The following is a 19,547-nucleotide window of genomic DNA, read 5'->3' on the forward strand; positions in this document are numbered from 1 at the left end:
TTGGATCAGATACTAGCCTTGTTGGCTAACGGTCCAAATATTTTGTGCAAATTTTTTTTAATCAGAAAAGAGAGCCTCTTGATTGATTGAAAAACGTGATCATAGATGGGAAATTCACAAGGTATTGTAGCGCACGACCAAACCAAGTTTGCAATGAAACTTTCATGCAAAGGCTGTTGTCATTATTTGAAGTTGCTGCTACAAGTGGCTAATTGAGAGTCATGGTTAGAATAAAGAAGAGACAACTCCAACACACATTTAAAAAAAAAATATAGCTAGACTTTATTTTTTTTTATATAAAAGTAGTAATACCACTGTGGAATGAAGCCAAATACTGCTCCCTCTTCGACATGATCTAAAGGCTGAATATATATGCTCTATGTAACATTGACCAAAAAGCAAGGAAGTGTATACTGTGAACAGGTATGATGAATATAAACATGCACATGGTGTGCAAGCATAACAAAACATTGTCCGAACACACACTGCCTGCTTTCACACAATTATTATGATGAAGCATGCAATGAAGCAGTTTTTGAAAGAATATGACAAGCACTTGATGCAGTGCAATGAATACATTCACAACATTAAGATGAAAAAACTCATCTCGACACATTTTTATTCTAAAACTTTATTCTTGGTTGCAAGGCAACCTGCACATTAAAGCAGTCACATAACATCAGCAGTTAGAGTTATGCATCCTAATGATATGTTACAAGAACAAGTAAAATTTGTTCGTTGTGGCCTACAGTATACTAACAAGCATTTCAATCAGCCACGAGAAATTGAAAGTATAGCTGGCTTCTAGTCAAGTCACATATTAAGTTTATTACATGTTTCTTTGGCAGCGATAACTGAACTTCAGAATTCTAGCAAGTGTTGTGACAACTTAATTTGCCAGTTCAGTTTGAGTGCAGCCAGTCATGCAGCAGTTAAAACGTGAGTACTATACACCCACAGTTTATCTCTTTTTAGATATTATATTAAAATAAGTGTAATGCTCTGTGGCCTCCGTTCAATATTGGGGAAAAAAAACTCGTTTATAATACTACCTGAGTTAACCATACTTCGACTTGCTCTTTTTGTGCTTCATTTATGATCATGCCTGATCTTAGCATTACTCAATCTTCAATGTTCTACTTATCTTTTTTTTTTTTTTACATTCACACTGCAACTACAAAATCAAGCATTCAATGCTTTCAACGGAAGAAATTATGCATTGTCTTCCATAAAGGAACCTGTAACCTTTATATTTCTGAAATAGCTGATGTTAGAAAATTCCTTGCTGCAAGTTTACTGTATACCGGCAAGTGTTTTCCACATCCGTTTAGAGAACAGAAGATTCCTATCTACTGGAACGGCTGCAGCTTCATGCCGAAGAATTTGTTGCTAACTTGCAAACAAGCGATAAGCAGACTGCTTGTTTCAGTGCAAAAAAAAAAAAAACGTCATATTTCATGGACAGCGAGGACACGTTAAGGGTAAAAATTAGGCAGCTATTAGTATCAGGTAATTCATGTGATTACAAGCAGTATGCAAAAGACGAACATCAATGCCTACAGCTGACATTAAGAAAACTTTAAATGCAGAAATAAGTAGCTAGAGTGCAAGGCCATATTTTTTGCCACTATTAAACGCCAAAAGGACCGAGAAAAAACATGACAAATTCATTCCACTAGGTACTATGAGTAGCCCTTTCCCAATGCATGAAAACACTTGAGAAAAACCTTATTGGCTGACTTCAGTTCTCAAGTTATTGATCTACATTACCCATTCAAATGAAAAGAGTAATTAATACTAAACCTAGAGCCTGTCAGTTTTCTTTTAATGGCACTGACTAGGGCAACTCAAGCGGCTTTGTTTGACGAGCAGTTAGCACTTCCCAATTTTTCAATCGCTTTTGCAGTCAACTTCTCCAGATAAGTATCTTTTTCCCAAGTGCTCAAAGCACAACACATTTTTTCATCACCTAACAAAGCTTCACATAAATCGAACAAAAGAGTACCCCTAACTGCAAAGCACTTTCCAAAAAATGTAATAGCTAACAAAATGGCCAGAGTCAGTAAATGATATGACACAGTGGATCCCTGCATACGCTTGGCAGCTATAAAGTAGTGATTCCATACTTTTTGCTAAGACAAACACGCAAAGTACAAAAGGCACTCCAGTCTATAAGAAACTAGTGAGCAATGCATATAAACACAACAAATGAGCAAAATGACCCATAGCATTTAGATTCACTTATAACACATATTATGACCTTCATGTGTATGTACAAGAAGACTGCACAAAAAAATAAAAGAATAGTACTGTTTAACAAAATTGTTTCTGAAGGTACTCTCACCAAACATGTTCATCATCACGAGTTCATGGGATTGTACTCACAAAGCTGTGTAGCACAGCTTTAATATGGTAGGTAATGCAGTGAAGCGTCTAACTTTTCGGCACATGAATCATGCTATCATAATTTTTAGCATCACATGCACCATGATTCCTCACATATGTACCAAATTATGGTAGAATAAATTACATAGCATCATTTCATTAGTGAGACACCCCAAAAATGGCACATGTCCGGTTGTAAAGCCGTGGCGACAAACTGCGCCTATGCAGGCTAAGCCATGAGTTGCATGGCTCATCCTTAGAACCAAACTGACCACCAAGATGAATCATGAAGTAAGGTACATTAACTGGCCTCCTTTGTAATGCTTTGCATTTAACTGTCTGCTACTCGCACAGAGCAGTCTAAACACACTCTCTAGATTTGCAAGCATTCTGCAGCCGAAAAACTTGCACTCCAGCTTGCCTTAGGGTTCCTGCACACGCTAGAGACAGGATAATGTTCGCTCTGTAGACATGCTGTGAAAACATCATGATATGGCAAAACCAATTATGAAAAACCAGTGCGAATAATGGGGTTTGGCTAAAAGCAACTGTCAGTGCTCTATGTACTGCTAGGTGTTGAAATGTCACAGCGCCTAGCTTCTGCCAGCCATTGTAGCTATGACCAAGATATTTCAAGTCCCTGAATGAGGTTAAGGCTGTCATGAACATCATGACAACCTCGGGCTAGAGAAAAAGAAAGAACTTGTCTTTTATATCTTGCGTATTCAATCATGTTCATTTTGTTTTCAAAGATAACAACAGCCTACAACTGGTGTTACATTTGAAACAAGTAACTCATATGTTTCAAAACAAGTTGAAAATCGTGGCAGCTTTGGCACAATAATCACATTTTCACATAATGCTCCCCGTAGCTTTCTCTTACATGAAGATGATTCTGTTCACTGCTTTCATTTCCAAGCATTGCCGTAACAGTTCAATCCCTGCAAGCACTGCCTTAAGTAGTAACATGGGATACCTTAGCGAAGGAACAAAAACACAAAAGTTTGGAATGTTTTAGGTCTTTGTATGTGTGCCAAAAGTACTTCAAGGTAGCGAGTTGATCAGTCATGGGGAGCATAAAATACAGGCACAGGTACAGGATGCACTGACCCATAGTTCACTGCCGTAAAGCATATTTGCACTCCAAAAGACTCTCACGAGAAGTCCGTGCACAGCTCAAGAGCTGTGAAGAGCACAATGTGCATTTGTCACCAAAATAAAACAAGCACACCTTTGTAGATTACAAAATGCTTCACTAATTCTGTCTTCAGTGTTGGTGCTCACCACTTGAGCTTGAACAGTAGGTGCCCAAAGTGACTGTGCACTTGTTCCAGTCTCATCATCACGACCTTGTTGGTAACTTCGCTGTTTTCAACACCAAAGTGATTTGCTAGGAACTGATGCACAGAGCAGTACTGCAAAGCACAGTTCTTGCCTATGACGTGCCCCTAGGAGCACACTGCTCCATCGATGGCCCGGCACCGTCAGCATAGCCAAAGCGTGGGCAGTTGACATAGGTAACGTTCAAGCCAACCCTCTCATTTTTCTTCTTCACAAGGCTGGTTATCACATTTGACACATCTGTGACGAGCATAGCGAAGACCGCCTCTTAGGATAGTCTTGCCAACACTGAAGCATGATGTCGTGAGAAACCCCTTTGTAGATGGCGAAAGACTTCACTAATCCTGTTTCACTAATCCTATTTCCAATGTTGGCGCTCACCACTTGAGCTTGAACAGTAGATGCCCAAAGTAACTGCGCACTTGTTTCAGACACATCATCATGACCTTGTCGGTAACTTCGCTGTTTTCAACACCGAAGTGATTTGCTAGGAACTGATGCACAGAGCAGTACTGCAAAGCACAGAAGTCTCGAACACTCAAAAACTTTCTTGTCTATGACGTGCCCTCAGGAGCACACTGCTCCATTGACGGCCCGGCGCCGTCGGCATAGCCAGAGCGTGGGCAGTTGACGTAGGTAACGTTCAAGCCAACCCTCTCATTTCTCTTCTTCTTCTCAAGGCTGGTGATCACATTTGACACATCCGTGACGAGCATAGCGAACGAAGGCCGCCTCTTAGGATCGTCTTGCCAGCAATGAAGCATGATGTCGTACCTAGAATGTGATGAACAAATGAGGCTATATAATGCGGGGCAAGGCAAACTTTCTTTCATCCATACATATTTTAGCTGGTGAAAGCACTAAAAATACAACAAATAAGGAAAGCTTACAATTCGTCTGGGCAGTAACTTGGTTGTTGCATCCGGCGACCCTGCTTAAGGAAATTGACAATGTCCCAGTTGTCCACCTCTGGGTAGGGCGTTACACCACGCGTCATCAGCTCCCACAGAAGAACGCCGTATGACCACTGTACCAAACAGATGCATAAGCCAGCTTTAACATGCTAAGCTTACTCTTCTAAAGTGCACTACGTCCTTTGTGGCTGACAAATAAGGCCTCAAATTAGTAACGTAAGAAAGCACGCTCACCACATCCGTCTTGTGATTATAGATGCCTTTTTCCAAACTTTCTGGTGCCATCCACTTGACGGGAAGCTTCGTCTTCTTGTTGTCACCGCTGTAGTAATCTTTTTCGTACACATCACGTGAAAGGCCAAAATCTGCCACACGTACGATGAAATCTTCGCTCAACCTGTAATGTTAGTAATGGTCAAATGAGCCAGCAGCTTCAAATGAAGTCTTCAACAACAGCGAAGAGCAAGACAGTACCACCACTCACATGCAGTTGCGAGCTGCGAGGTCCCTGTGCACAAATTTTGTGTCAGCCAAATACTTCATGCCTTCAGCCACGTGGATGCCAAACATTATCAAGTCTTTCACAGTGGGGCTCTGCAAAATAATAAAAACCAGCGTTAGAGAGCAAGTACCTGTAGCCAGCGAGTCACCAAGGCTACAGTAAAAAAAACTATGTAGTTATTGCATGGCCTCGGCGTTTGTTATCATGTGCAATTGTTGACACGTACAGTTGATTTAAAATAGATCTATTATGCTTGTTATGATGCAGTTGATATAAAATAGATGTATTATGCAGTGGTCATACATGATGCTTCTAAACATGCATTATGCCAAACATGCCGCATGACCATTACGTTGGAGTATATATAGCATTAAAAGTAAGAAGCCTATATGCAAAGACAGAAAATGGGCTCTAGTAAAATGTTTCCCATTTTTTTCTGCTGGCTATTAGCACTGTCAGACAGTCTTACGTTTCTCTCGTCTCGGATGTAGGAAAGCAGGTCGCCATATTTCATGTACGGTATGATGACCATTAGGCCACCTCCTTCGTCGATGCTAAGCCCAATTAGCGGGAGCACATTCATGTGATGGAAGTCCTTCATGATGAGTGCCTCCTCGAGGAATGCCTGGCCGTCAGCTTCGCCCCCTCGAGAGTCTGCAGCGCCAAATAGTTGCAAGGAACAATAGCAGGTTATTGCAATGGCAGGCAAAAGTGTAAATGCAGTGCACATGCGGAGCCCATACTGCAACGGGCGATGCAAACATAACAAACCTAATGGAAATGTTACCACACAGTACCCATGCCTGTGTGGAAAAAAAAATGCAGGAATCTTTGTGTAAGGTTTCATGGGCGTGAGCAATTGCTGAAGTTTTTCTTCCTCTGAACATGTTTGTACAGAGCTTACCCACGTGTTGAACAATATCTGAACACTGCGCAAAAAAGCAATTCAGATATAACTGCATGTATTCATGTGAACAGTTGCTGTTGGCCGCTTCTCGCTGGTGATGGTGATCCTCCACTACGTCAGATCCTCAGGCAGGAAAACTAAATAATTATGATGCTGCGATAAGGGGCTATTCTTATTTTTGTCCCACTCACTCTTTCTTACTGACATATAAGCTGCTGCATTGGAGGAATCGGACGATTCCTGTAGCAGGTGATAAGACTTTTTAAAAGTGAGGGTGCCTGACACAGGCCAGGTACCATACCATGCGATGAGCAGTTCTGGTAGCACCATCAATGCCCCATATCTGAACATGGAGAGAACGTCAGCCCATCTGACTTTATAGAGCTCAGTAACACTGTCATTACCGATGCAATAACATTGTGAAACTCGGCGACCACTTCCTTGACACATGCAGTGCCATCCGCAGCTAAGATCAAATTTGTTTGCTAATCTTTAAAACAATTCAGAGAGACAAACTGGGCAACGCATAAGACAACTGTGTCAGAAGAAAGATTTTATACTTACTGTTGTGCAATGTTTTCACAGCTACCTGTTGGACTTCACCCTTGCCTTCTAGTTCCAGGGTGCCCCGGTAGACGCAACCAAAGTGTCCTGTCGATTAGAAAACCAAGATCACACCGTTCAAAGTTATGTTTCTTCAATGCTTAAGATATTTGCTAATACAGAGTAGCATGTAAACCTTAACTGTTTCTTGAAGAGTTATGAACAAAACTTCTGCGTTATGATTGTACATTATATGAATATATAATATGCAATAACGTCATGGACCAAGAACTTGATACAGCAAAACCTCGATCAGTCAAGATCAGCTAATTCGAAGAATTTCTGCGGTGCTGTAATTTAATTCTCACGTAAATTTGACCACTTAATTCGAAGTGACGACTTGCAAAAAAGAAGATTTGGGGTGCCATGCGGAAATTCCAGTTAGCTAAAGAAGCGATAGCCCCTCGAAGCCACAATGTAAAGCCACAAAATGGTGCCTGAAAGCGGTGGTGATACCTTGGTATACCGTAGCACCCCAGCCCCATAACTCCACAAAAAGAAAACACTACGATATGGCTTGCAGACCACTGAAGTGCGCTCTTGCAAAGGAGGAGACGTGCTGCTATCTAGGCGCTTCTTCAAGGCACAGCCGGACTGGAGGCAGCGGTGTGCGCACTCATCGCTTCTCTCCAGTCCAGCCACGGTAAAAGCGGAGTCTAGCGGAGGCAATGGTATCTAAGCACCTACCACCAGGTGCAGTGCATGTCCTGCAACGTGACCGTTCTTGCTCCTTCCCCAAGGGGGGCAGGTCGACAAAAGGCCACATCGGCCTGCGCCATTTCTTTAATACCGCACCGCGGCTAGAGAGTTAGGTTACCAGAATCTAGATTATTTTACGTACTGTCACTTAAAGGGTGACAGTTTTCAGAAAACTGAGAGAGTTAGGTTACCAGAATCTAGATTATTTTACGTACTGTCACTTAAAGGGTGACAGTTTTCAGAAAACTGCGGAAAAGGCAGTTTTCAGAAAACTAATTATCCGATATTTGGCCGTTCTACCTGCTTATATTTGGCCGTCCTACCTGTTTATGTGATGTACGGTAGATTTGGACATGCGGCGCATAATACGAGCTACTTGAAGGCGACCATTCCTGGCAGGACGCATGAAGCGCCTTGCATAAAAAACAGCAAACTGTATGCAAATTGGTTACACTATAGAAAATTCAAATTTCGCGCTTTTTGCCCGGCTTATATCAGTCAGTGGTCACTCGCCGGACAGGCGGTAGACAGCTCGAGAGCAACTCCCGAATTTCAGGGGCGTGCGCACCCGGAATACGAAACTATACATGGCCGCGCAGTTTTGCCGTCAGTCTTTGAAGCCGCACTAGAGTGTGAAAGGCAGAGTGGAGTGCCGTTCAGCGTTCCATTTGTGCTGGCATCGTTACACGTTTATAATTTACTGCTTTGAACAGCGCGCACGCCATGATGACATCCTGTGGGAAGCTGCAAAAAATGTAAGTGCGGCGGGTAAACCATGGAGTAGGCGCAGCGCGTGTTCTCACATTGAAATTTCAAGAGGAGAAACTCTACTCCGCAACTCCCGATCGGGCCGGTGGCTGTCAGCAAATGACTGAGACCTTTACGAGGCCCCACCTTGTCCTTTAATAAAGGCTGTGAGTGGGAATAAGGGTATTTTAGGGCGGATCGCTCTGCTCTTTGGGCTGCAAACCAGGACTCAGTCGTTTTAGTGGTGATTAATAATTCAAGTGTAGTCCTTTCATACTAAAAGAAACCATCGCAGCAGAACGGATTCAAATCGATAGAGTTCAAACTCGGGTGCTTCGGTTCAGCAGCCAAACGTCTTAACCACTTGAACAACCGAGGAGAGCTCTTGTGCTCGTTATATAACTGAGTTTAAGCAGGATTAGAATTCTGCCGTTTCTGCCTGGGCACAGGGGGGGTTATTTTCTTTTTTCAGTGTTTGGTTCATTCCAAAATCTCGTTCATCGGAACACTTCTCGCAGTCCCAATGACTTTGAATTAACAGGGATTTACTGTACACCGATTTCCGTCCCTTTCAGCAAGCATGCAAGCGCCTAAAAGCTGTCTCATTAGGTTCCCATTTCTCCACCTGTCCACCTCGCTCTTACTTTTCTATGAGAATTCCAATTTGATAAGTAGCACATCCCAGCGGCGAAATTTATATACAACCTATATAGCTTCAATCACTATTAGAGGGCACAAACACCACTAAAACATATTGTAGCAGGGTTTGAAAATTAGGAGGATGCTTAAGTTTTGCCTTAATTAAAGGCCATGAAAAGCTCTTACTATAATTATAACACGCGTATTAGCAATGTGTATGCCATCAATCCTTTCTGCAACGCAAAAATTTCTAATCTAGATTCATAAGCATCAAACATATGGGCTATCAAAAATGATGCTCCTCCTCTGACGTCAGTGGGGAGGCTTGCGCGCGGCGATGTGTCGCCCGAATCGGCTGCGAGCGGTCGCTAGGACCATGATTTAAAAATTTGCAAATGTTCAGCTCCACGTAAAGCTTTCAAATATGACTCGAATACTCACGAAGATCACCTCAATGAATTGCTTCCATTACAATTTTCCCAAGTGACATTTAAACGGCCCTTTAAAGTAGACGTGATAGTTTAACACTCCTTTTACATTCTGGAAATCTTTAGTTTTGGTTTCAGGTGGTTTAACATTCCGAAACGACTCAGGCTATGAAGACGCCATAGTGAAGGGCTCTGGAAATTATGCACCTGGCGTTCTTTACCGTGCACTGACATCACACAGCACACGGTCGACTCCATCGAAAAGCGGCTTTCGCGGCCGGGATTCGATCCTGCATCCGTAGGCACAGTAGTCAAGCGCCCTAACCACTACACCACCATGGCGGGGCCCCGTGAATTTTTCAGATTTTTGTTTACATTATATTATTTTTATAATTATTATTACTGTAACATTAATACACATCCCAAACACACGTGTCATTACGAGCTACAACACTTCCTCTGGTTCCCCTCCAACACGCTTGGCACTGACCTTTTGTGGCATATGCTTTGCATGCCTGCCTGGCGAATCCCAATGGCGATAAGTTAATTCTATTAAATTACTTCTAATTTACAAAACATTCCTATTAGAGAATACTTATCACCAATTTGGCTTTATTTGCACCCTCTCCTAATTCGTTGGCGTTATTTAAGGCCCAGTGGTTGTGACGTCATGACACAGTCGACAAAACAGAATTTTTCCCGACCACCGTCTATGGAAACAGGGGCTTGTCGGCGGAAACAGCTGCATACACGATCGCGTAAAAGTATTGGTAGACTTGCTTCCGAGTACAATTTTTAAACAACAAAGGAGCTAAACAGCTCTTTTATGAAAAAAGCATGCCCCCTGACTACAATACAACAGTGTTCAGCGACCATGCCCAGAGAATTTGCGTATCCATGAGTAGGATTTCTCGGGTAAGATATATATATATATATATATATATATATATATATATATATATATATATATATATATATATATATATATATATATATACATAAATACGCCAGCAAGTGCACTACGCATTAAAAAGTGCACTAGAGATGCAATTTTACTGTTCGGTGAGCTATCAATGTCCCCTACCTTGGCCGATAACAGGACCCAGGATGAGCAACTCTCTCTTGAAGAGCAGCTTTTCTGCCTCAAGCATAGCCTTGGTCTCTTCATCCAGCTGAAATGGTGTTATAAGAGCCTGGCGCGCATCCGTTTCGCTTCCTTGCACGTAGCCTGTGGGGAAGGCAAAAGGAAAAGCGTGCAGTGGTACTGCCATTCAACCACCTCATGCATAGCACCAAGACAATGTTTTATGTTGCCCAGAAGAAATCAAAACCAAAGAGACAGGGTGCGTCATGCAAGCGAGTGCTGAGGAGAGTAGTAAGTCAGCTAAATGCCGGTCGTGTGTGAAGCATAGCTAAATGCATACAGAGTACAGGGTAAGCAATGTGGAGCCAAATAAGTCTTATTTGTTTTACGTCCAATGGCTCACACGTAGTCGGTGAATAGCCGCCATGATCAATCTCTTGTCATGACCATGATAGGTATCCCGGTAAAGAGACGAGAAACGCCTTTGCAAACTGAATCTTTAACAAATAAAAATTCTGCGTTTTGAAGTCGATTCAAGTATTCTTACAAGTATTCAAAGCAAATGTTCCGTGGTAGGTCTAGGTACATAGCATCTTCAAAGTGCACCATTTGCAGTGCCCAATTCTATGGGCACCCAGAGAGGGACCCCTTCAGTCGTCCCGGAGTCCACCTATATATTAACGTGCCCTCGAGCTCGGGGAATAGCAGCTATTTTGTTTGACTGCTTTTTTGCACTTACTATGTTTGTTTTGGCGGAGGCGAATCAGAGAAGCCTGTTAAGAGCTTGGTAGCTCATCTCGTGTGCGAACTAGCATCCCCCCCCCTCTTTTTTTTCGCCGTTGCCGCATTCTTTCTCGTAACTTGCTCCTCCATAACAGGCACTATCCCGTAACTCATGGCATCATGCACTTATAAGCCCCAGGAGGAAATGACAAAGTGAATCGCATAAAATTAAATCGATGGAAATAATTCCAGTAACGCTACATAACGCTACTGCGCGTGCTTGAAGCCTCCTCGGCCGCCATTTTCACCGAGATGCCAGGCGGAAATGGGGGGAGGAGTTTGCTGCACATACTTTTCCACGAAAAGATGTCCCTCGCTTCATAGAAGCGATGCACTTCTGCGCAATAATTACGTGCAGTGCTAGCAGTGCCTCGGAAATGCACACATTGTATTGTCCCCGCCTGCCCACTCTTCAAGTGAGAGGACACGGTCAGGTCTGCCAGCGTCCTGTTGTCATGCATTAAGAGCAAGTGTACGGAGAAGATGTGCCACGGTGTGTTCACAGATGATTCACACGTCTTGTCACAGGCTAGGCGAGACCAGCCCTGCACTCAACTACTCCTCGAAAAAATATGAAAGGGAGCCTCGGTAACCGCTTCCGTCAAACGTACTTCGCCTGACGGCCGCAAGGAGAGTGCGCTACTGAAAAAAGGTTGGCTTCGCTTTCTTTTTTACAGAAAATCATGAAAAAGCCAATTAAAATATCCCGCTCTTGGAGATTGAGCCTGAAGCTTGAAATGAAAGGGGGTAGCCTCTTGGCAAGCTCAACCAGTAAAGAGTGCCCAAGCCTAATCTGTACAGCAGGTAATGCTTATCTGTGATCACGATCCTACACGCGTTTGAAAAGCTTTTGGGACTGGCGGTACAATATATTACAGACATCTGTCATTGTCATAGCGCGCCCTTACAAACATACTTTGATGCATCTGTAAAGAGAAAGAAAGCATTGTTAGTGGGTTAGTTGATCCGGAGTAATGCACCATCGACGAAACTGAAACAACTGTTTTTTAACGGTTGGTAAGGGCCACTAAAATTACGCATGTTCTAAAACATTATTTTTTTAGTTTTAAACCCCATGAACAATCATCAGGCCTTTCACGCAAAAATACCACGCTGACATACTTAAAGCCATTTCATATAACAACTTTTGACACCACCAGCGGCACCAAGAAAAAAAAATGCGATTTTTGTACTCAGTGCTATGTTACATAAATTAATTTCGGATTCTCTTAAATTAGTTTTTGTATGCTGCTCCCGGCTGCCAACTTAATCTCCGTGTCTGCTGTTCCTGCTATTGCAAACCGGTTCCACCGAAGAAAAAAAGTGGCAGCAGTTATCTGCCAAACCAACTGTGCAAAAGCGCGGGCTCTTTTTGCATGGTCCGGACTAAATTTTGGAAATTACCATGACCAAATGCCAAGGTCATCATCGTTTCGAGGACAGTCAATTATAGCTAGACATCAATTTTGGCACAAATTGGTAGGTCGAATTTCGGAAGTGACCTGTGCCCAATTCCGAAAATAGTTCTGGCCAAATTTGGAGGTCTCCATCGCAACGGGCACGCTCGGTTATGGTTTGACATCAATTTTAGTGCAAATTGAGAAAATCAAATTTCTGGGCTGAGTTGGCCAACCAAATCTGGCGATGGCCCGGGGAAAATTTGGAAGCCACCATAGCATCTATATAGCCGAAATAGGCTAGACATCGATTTTGGTCTAGATCAGCTAAGGTCAAGTTTCAGGGCTGGCCAGATCAAATTTGCACTATAGCCTAATTTGGAAGCTACCATCGTGTACGCCCCAGCCGAATAAGGCTGGGAATCTATTTGGTCGAAATCAAAATTTGGTCGAAATTTTGGGATTGGGTGGGCCAAATTTGGGTCAGCCTCGAATAAATTTGCAGGTCATCGTGTTTGCAGTAGTGGAATTAGGCTGGGCATTGATCTTGATCCAAATCGGCCTGGGTTAAATTTCGGGGCGTTGTGTTGGAGCCGCTACGTCAGACTTGTAGATTGAATTACCGACCGAGGCCATGTGGTTGTGACCTCACGAAACAACTTAGTCAATCAGAGCAACGATACATGCAACAACGGGCGGATACGATTCTAGGTTGGTAGTGGTGAGAGTATGAGTGCTTGCACACTAAAGATTCAACTTCGTGGCCACTTAATGTTGTGCTAAGGTAAAAAAACGAGACAATTCCTTCGTCTGCGCACTCAATTTTAGCGTGATAGGCCTGAAACATTGAATAAGTGAGGCGAACTTACCACCATCAACTTATTAGCATGAAACTGAATTTAAAATGCTTATGTCAGCCAAAGTTTAAAATGTGAAACCCTACGATGGCATCACTTCCGCCCAAGAAGGCAGAAGTCAAGCATTCCACCAGCCTCCGTGTTAGACATGCACTGATCAGCTCCGGAACTGGTACGAAACCAGAAAGCCATGAGGGAAGAGAACAGCCGTAGTAAACTACGTGTCTGTGGGCCGGCATTTACCGCTTCTTACCCTGAATTTGCGGTGGACTGGTAGGAGCGGCCTCGCCTGAAAATGCGCACAAAAAAAAATGTGCTCGACCCTGAACAGGCCCATGGTGTGATGCAAAGCGCCGCCACAACGTCACGCAGACCTGCTATCACCAACGTCACAAAAGCGCCCAAATTCGCTTTTACTCTTAAGCAAAATGAACGTCAACTTAAAAAAAAAAAAGGATTCCAGGTTTGTTGATCCCTCTGTATTTCCCAGCTCTTAATTCAAATTTGGTCTTATTAGACTATTTTGTTCATGCTATCAACCTCGTTTTATTCGATTTGTGACATTTATTGCGGCACAGTTCCGTTTTACTAGTATGCGATCGCTGCTCAAGAGTAATGGCAGAGTATCCCTATCACTTTGGCCAGCAGTCAGTTGCAGTGACTAAGTAATAATTTTCGTTGCTGTTAATTTCAGTCCAAATTCATTAAAAGCACTTTAGTTTTCCTGTAACTGCAGCTAAGACCAAACGAGTCCTAGCCGCGACTTGAAAAGCAAGCCCAGCAATATGATTTCATTTTTTTTCTTCCTGCACCTATTTTATTGCTTTTTCGCTATTTGTTTCGCTAATAATATTTTTTGTTAATTCTCTTGCAAATTTTTCTACACCAGGACAAGAGTGAATTTCTTGCTTTTCTCGCATATACTAATGCAGCATACGCGTTTTTTTATTTTTTATTTTTAAAGCCATCCGCAATTCTCACTGAAACTCAGAATAGCGCGTTGATGTAGAGTGAAAAGTGTGCATAGTGCACATGCATGCTTACTGTTGCCTCCTGGACCCCTCGCACCATTTTCAACGTGGCGATTGTCGAAGTCGACAAAGTAGTCCGTGCGCTGCACTTTCTTTATGTTGCGCTGCCGGTAGAAGAAGAGGCCCACAGCGACAAGCACAACTAGGAACAGCGCCACCACGACGCCCGCGATGACACCGGAGTTGACGTTCGGCTGGTCCGGTACGAGCTTGATGGCGCCCACTGGGTACTTCCTGTCGGCGTACACAATCTGTACCCGAGAGAGCGAAGTTGACCTTTCAACAATACTGGTAATATTAAAGATATTATGCGGACTGTGTGCTGCCTGTTGTGCCGTTAATATTTTTTTCTAAGGGTGAAATACTGCTCAGCTCTGCAAAAAAATAGCCGGCATCAACTCCTGATGTGTCGATGTAGACAAAAATATGAAAGTTTTCCGTTTCCACAATTTCATTTTGGTCTGATATTTCTCTAACCCACTGTGATCATCTCCAAATGGACACCAGGGTGGTAAGCAACATTGCCAACGAAAATGAGCCAAGGTCGACCAAGAATTTGTCGAGGTTTAACTCTTCTAACCCTAGATCTACAAAGCGAAAAGCTCTGCTGGATAATCGGACGCGACCTTAAGCCGCCGCCGAAGCGTTGACTCACTCTGCCCGAAGTGCGCATCATCCAAGGAGAAACTAAAGGAGAAGCTGGAGGAGAAACCGCCGGCAAAGCAACTGCCAATCTAGGCACGTGGTATTACAGCGACGGAGCCGGCGAACATGAGGCGTATACCCTCTCCTAGCCCCTTGGTATCACAGCGACGGAGCCGAGCGAGCGTGGAATCCCTCGATAATGTGAAAGTAGCGAAAATCTTTGAACTCTGCCACTGCACTGCACACCCTCGCAGGTCCTCTTCTCCCGCCTCTTATCGGCGCTTTCCATTATGATGAACGGCCCCACGGGACGTTGTCCGGGAAAAGCGCATGAAAGTTCGCTTTGCTCGTGTTTCCATTTTCCGTCGGAGCCATTTTTTGGTCAACTGGATCGAGATTGCACTTCGCGCTATTTGCGCTCATTTGGTGCCGAGTTGTACCAGGTTACTGCACATTCTCGTGCAGAAGCCGGCTTTTAGCAATTCCTTAAAGAGGTCATGACAGCTAACATTTGAGCATAAACTGATTATTGGATTTCACTCCTCACCCGTTAAATGATAAATCCTCGAAATTTGAGCTCATTCGGTGCAGCAGTGAGCTTAAAAATTAATTTTTATTATTAATATCGGAATCAGCTTCCTGGTCTGGCAACCATCGGCAGCTGACGTCACAACGTCATCCCCATGTCGTCGGCTATTCGCGGTGTCGGCTGCACTCTTGCATGTGCGCCGCGGATGGTGGTCACCGAGATTTATTTTTCGCCAAAAATGTTTTATTAACATATTCTCTTTTCCTTGAGAAGCCTTCACTATAATATGCGACCTTGGTGATTCTCGGACTTGTTTTGGGCTTCGTCTAGAGATTGCCGAGGAGGCTGAAATTGACGGGCTCTTGCTGTATAATTTAGGCATACAGAAGCATATTATTCTTACGTTATGAGAGTTAGCTTGTTTTAGCAACAAGCACTCTCGCATATAAAAAACCACTTGTCCAACATTTCCTTCCGCCGTAAATAGTAAATCTCAGACAAGCGTACCTTGACGTGAGAGCACACCTTGTGACATTAGAGGAGCCGACAAAGCTTTTGAACGAAGCGGTACCTCTCGACTCGCTGTTATGTGCGCGTGTTAGTCAGACGTATTTATTTTCAGCTGGTAAAGCATTTTTGCAAAATTATGTTCAGTATGGCCACGGCCAGCGCACAAAAGCATGTGCCGCCGTTGCTTCAGTCCCGTCATCGCGAAACCCTATGCGATGCGACAACGCTTCACTGCATGCCCGCACCGAACAAGAGCCTCTCAGTCGCCACCATCTCCGTCTCGGCTCCCCACAGCCGCTTGCGTGACTGCGACTGACTGCCGAGCCTCGCCTTGCGTTTCTAGTGCTTCTCCAGCAAATGACTCGTGAGTGCTTCAGCGTAAGTATACACCATTTAGTAATTAATATGTGAACCCTAAACTTCATCAGGAATGCACTGATTTGCGGATTACGACTGCGCCCCTAGCCAATAGTCTGTTTACATAGCTTTTGCAAAGACTGAATGTATGCTGCTTGTTCACACGGCATAAAATGCAAGCTGATCTAGCAATACCAAAACTATCCGCTCTTTTCGCACCGGTTGTACCTTTATTTCTTCATAAACTACAAATGCACTGCAAGAAGCACCGTGGATGCTATGTCCCCTGCCTGCGCCGGGTATACACACAAGCAGCGCCAACAGCTGTCGGCTGCGCTCGCTAGACAGGGTCACATATCGACGCTTCCCGCTTAATCTGCACTCGCTTTGTGGTGTAAGCAATCGTCAATTTAGAGTCGCTACTGCCAGAACTACACTCGATGGCCACATGCAACCACTAAAGCTTGTGAATGCGCGCTCCGTAATAACCGAAACTCGACCCAAGCCCCGCATACTCGAGCTAGGCCTACTCGTCGCTGAACGGTCCGGCAGTTCGGCGCCGAGTAATATTTCTGGCAGAGGTCATTGCTGATGATAAGGGGGAACATATAAAGTGTAGCTCCTTGTTTTTCCTTTTTCTAACAAGGTTAAGAGAGAACCGCAGCTGTTCAGGCCGTTCACTCATCGGGTGTCAAGTTTGCTCGGCCTCCGATCCGACCAAAACAGATCGGACGACCATCCGCTGATCAGTTTCATCGGCGTCGCAAGGCCACAGAACTTCACACTACGACGATAGGTGACCGTTGGCCCTGCTGGCGTTGTCGACTCGTCGTCTTTGCAATATGTGACAGATCAGTGTGTCGATAAGCTAAGGAACCTATAACCGTGCAGCCCACCGTGCTTTATGCTGAGGAAAACATGCTTTACTCTTCGTGCGGTAACATCTTCATCAAACGCTTCTGCATGAGGGACGACCACTGTGTCAATAGTAAAACAAGAACAGAGACGTGTCCTTTGCTATTGCAGCCTGCATTTCAGACGACACTCCGCCGTGTATACTCTCTGACGTCACACGAGCATTCCGAAATGGCGGTCACTCTCAGTGGGAGGAGCTTCCCGATTCAGACTTCTATCGCCTTTTTTTGTAATATGCACCTCGCGCTAGGCACTAACACTTTGCGAGTAGAATCACAGACCTGTATATTATTCATAGAAGTATAAAATGGCAATACGTCGAACGACCCTGTCATCGCCCCTTTAAGAAGGTTTTGTAGTTAGTTTTCGGGTTTAACATCCCAAGGCGACTCAGGCTACGATAGATGCCGTAGTGGAGGGCTCCGATAATTGTGACCACCTGGGGTTCTTTAACGTTAACTGGCATCGCACAGTACACAGGGTGCCTAGCTTTCCGCCTCCATCGAAAAGCAGCCGCCACGGCCGGGATTCGAACCCGCATGCTTGGGCACAGTAGCCGAGCACCCTAACACACTGCATGACCATGGCGGGGCAAGAAAAAAGGAAAGGCATTTGAAGAAAAAATTCGAAGGATGATTATGATACTCCGCAATGTGAAATTTCACTGCAGCTATTTAAGCATTTTTGCGATATATTGAGGCAAAGGATTTGAGATGCTTGTATATATGTATCTGCAATTACAAAGCAGTATTTTTCTCATGAGCCAAAGAGAATTTCTTAGAAGAACAGGAAGAGGAAGCACGAGCGAGCGATGCAGAGCTCGCTCCTCTTCTATTCTATTTTCTCTCTTTCTGAAAAATTATCAGGCTGGTGGCTCTCTTTCGCTCGATTACACATGCAATGGCGACGCAGCTCGACCGCTGAAAGGGCGCCTGAGAGCTGCGATCTTTAAGTTGACAAGTAATATCGGCCCCAAGCAGGATGCCTCGATGCGTGCCCGCACTTTGCCCCGGACGAAGCATAGGTACGTTCATTTCTTCTAAACGACTGTGCATATTGTTACGTTGTGGTGACAGTGCCATTGGCGACAAATGAGGAGATTAGAGATGCGCTGAATTAAACTATTGTGCTGACTTGCGCTCGCAATTGTGGTCAAATTTGGATGCAGTCAAATTGTGCCGCTCCAGGAACCAAATTTTGGAGAGGACCCACCTTAATTTGGAAGCCACTACTGTGTTGGTCACACTCAAATTAGGTTATAAAGATGCCCATTTTGGTCAAATTAGGACCAAGTCAAAGTTTGGGTGACCAGAGGACCATATTTTTAGAGGTTATCTACCTAAAATTGGAGGTCAGCACCGAATTGTCTACACTGGAACCCTGTTTTCGTCAAATTCGGGCGAGGTGGAATTTCGGGTGTCAAGAGAGCCACATTTTGGGGGTGCCCACCTAAAATTGAGGTCACCAATGAATTGGTTGTACTAAAATAAGGTTGGACATAACTCCAGTCGAATTCGGACGAAGTCAAATTGGGGGGCCAAGAGGACCAAAGTTTGGCAGGGCGGACAGACACTTTTTGCGGTGGTGGGAGATTGATGCCCAGATGTTAGCTTTTGTCTTGACGTCAGCTCAAGGTCGCAGACAACGGAAGCTAAAAGCATTTCACAGTAGAGAAAGGTTGATATTCGTTTTCCAACAGCAATGAAATATCGTAACTACAAAAGCCATTAAGCCGCTGCATTTGCATCGCTCTGAGGTGCCAAACTCTGACTGAAACTTGCTACAGAATTGTAGAACGGGCATCAAAGCTAATATCCCAGCCTGTTTCCAGCAGCTATCGTGCTTTTGAAGTTCCACTTGTGAACAACTTCCTAAACAGTGCATTCGCAAAAATGTAGCTCTAGGTGAAATCTACATTTAACTGAGTGTCGTTACGCTGGAAAATATCTATAAATATTCAAAAATACCATAAATAATGTGCCAATCAATGCACAGCCACATTGAGACAGACAATTTCAAATGCATGCAAGCTGTATGCAGCACGCATTTTTTTTTTGTTGCAAGCGCTTGCAATTGCTAATTTCACTGCGCATCGATATGGTGATTAATATCGATGCGCATCGATATGGTGATTAATGTGGCTCATGGTATACGATCAAGCATACTACATAACTGTTTTTCTGTTCAATAACGATGTCAGCGCATGTTCAAGATCCCCAGGTGGTCGAAATTACTCCAGAGCCCTCCACTACGGCTCTTCTTTCTCTCCCACCT

General features: G+C 44.0%; 1 protein-coding gene across 4 annotated transcripts in view; it reads right to left on the reverse strand.

Moving 5' to 3' along the window:
- Positions 1 to 257: 257 nt before the first annotated feature.
- The window catches only part of LOC146208611 (hepatocyte growth factor receptor-like), a 76,816-nt gene continuing 57,526 nt past the window's right edge, over positions 258 to 19,547 (reverse strand). The window contains exons 13-21 of one of the 4 annotated variants that reach the window (XM_084595340.1): positions 14,331 to 14,568; positions 13,540 to 13,575; positions 10,250 to 10,393; positions 6,613 to 6,700; positions 5,612 to 5,804; positions 5,125 to 5,234; positions 4,875 to 5,037; positions 4,617 to 4,753; positions 258 to 4,500 (exon numbers count right to left, since the gene is read on the reverse strand). In XM_084595340.1, coding sequence (XP_084451466.1) covers positions 4,281 to 4,500; positions 4,617 to 4,753; positions 4,875 to 5,037; positions 5,125 to 5,234; positions 5,612 to 5,804; positions 6,613 to 6,700; positions 10,250 to 10,393; positions 13,540 to 13,575; positions 14,331 to 14,568 — 1,329 coding nt within the window. In that variant the 3' untranslated portion in view covers positions 258 to 4,280. The remainder of the gene's footprint in view (positions 4,501 to 4,616; positions 4,754 to 4,874; positions 5,038 to 5,124; positions 5,235 to 5,611; positions 5,805 to 6,612; positions 6,701 to 10,249; positions 10,394 to 13,539; positions 13,576 to 14,330; positions 14,569 to 19,547) is intronic. The other 3 variants (XM_084595341.1, XM_084595343.1, XM_084595350.1) reach the window with 3 other exon arrangements.

This window comes from Amblyomma maculatum, chromosome 1, assembly GCF_055883805.1.
Source record: "Amblyomma maculatum isolate TAMU_Amacu chromosome 1, ASM5588380v1, whole genome shotgun sequence".
In the NCBI taxonomy this organism is placed as follows: domain Eukaryota; kingdom Metazoa; phylum Arthropoda; class Arachnida; order Ixodida; family Ixodidae; genus Amblyomma; species Amblyomma maculatum.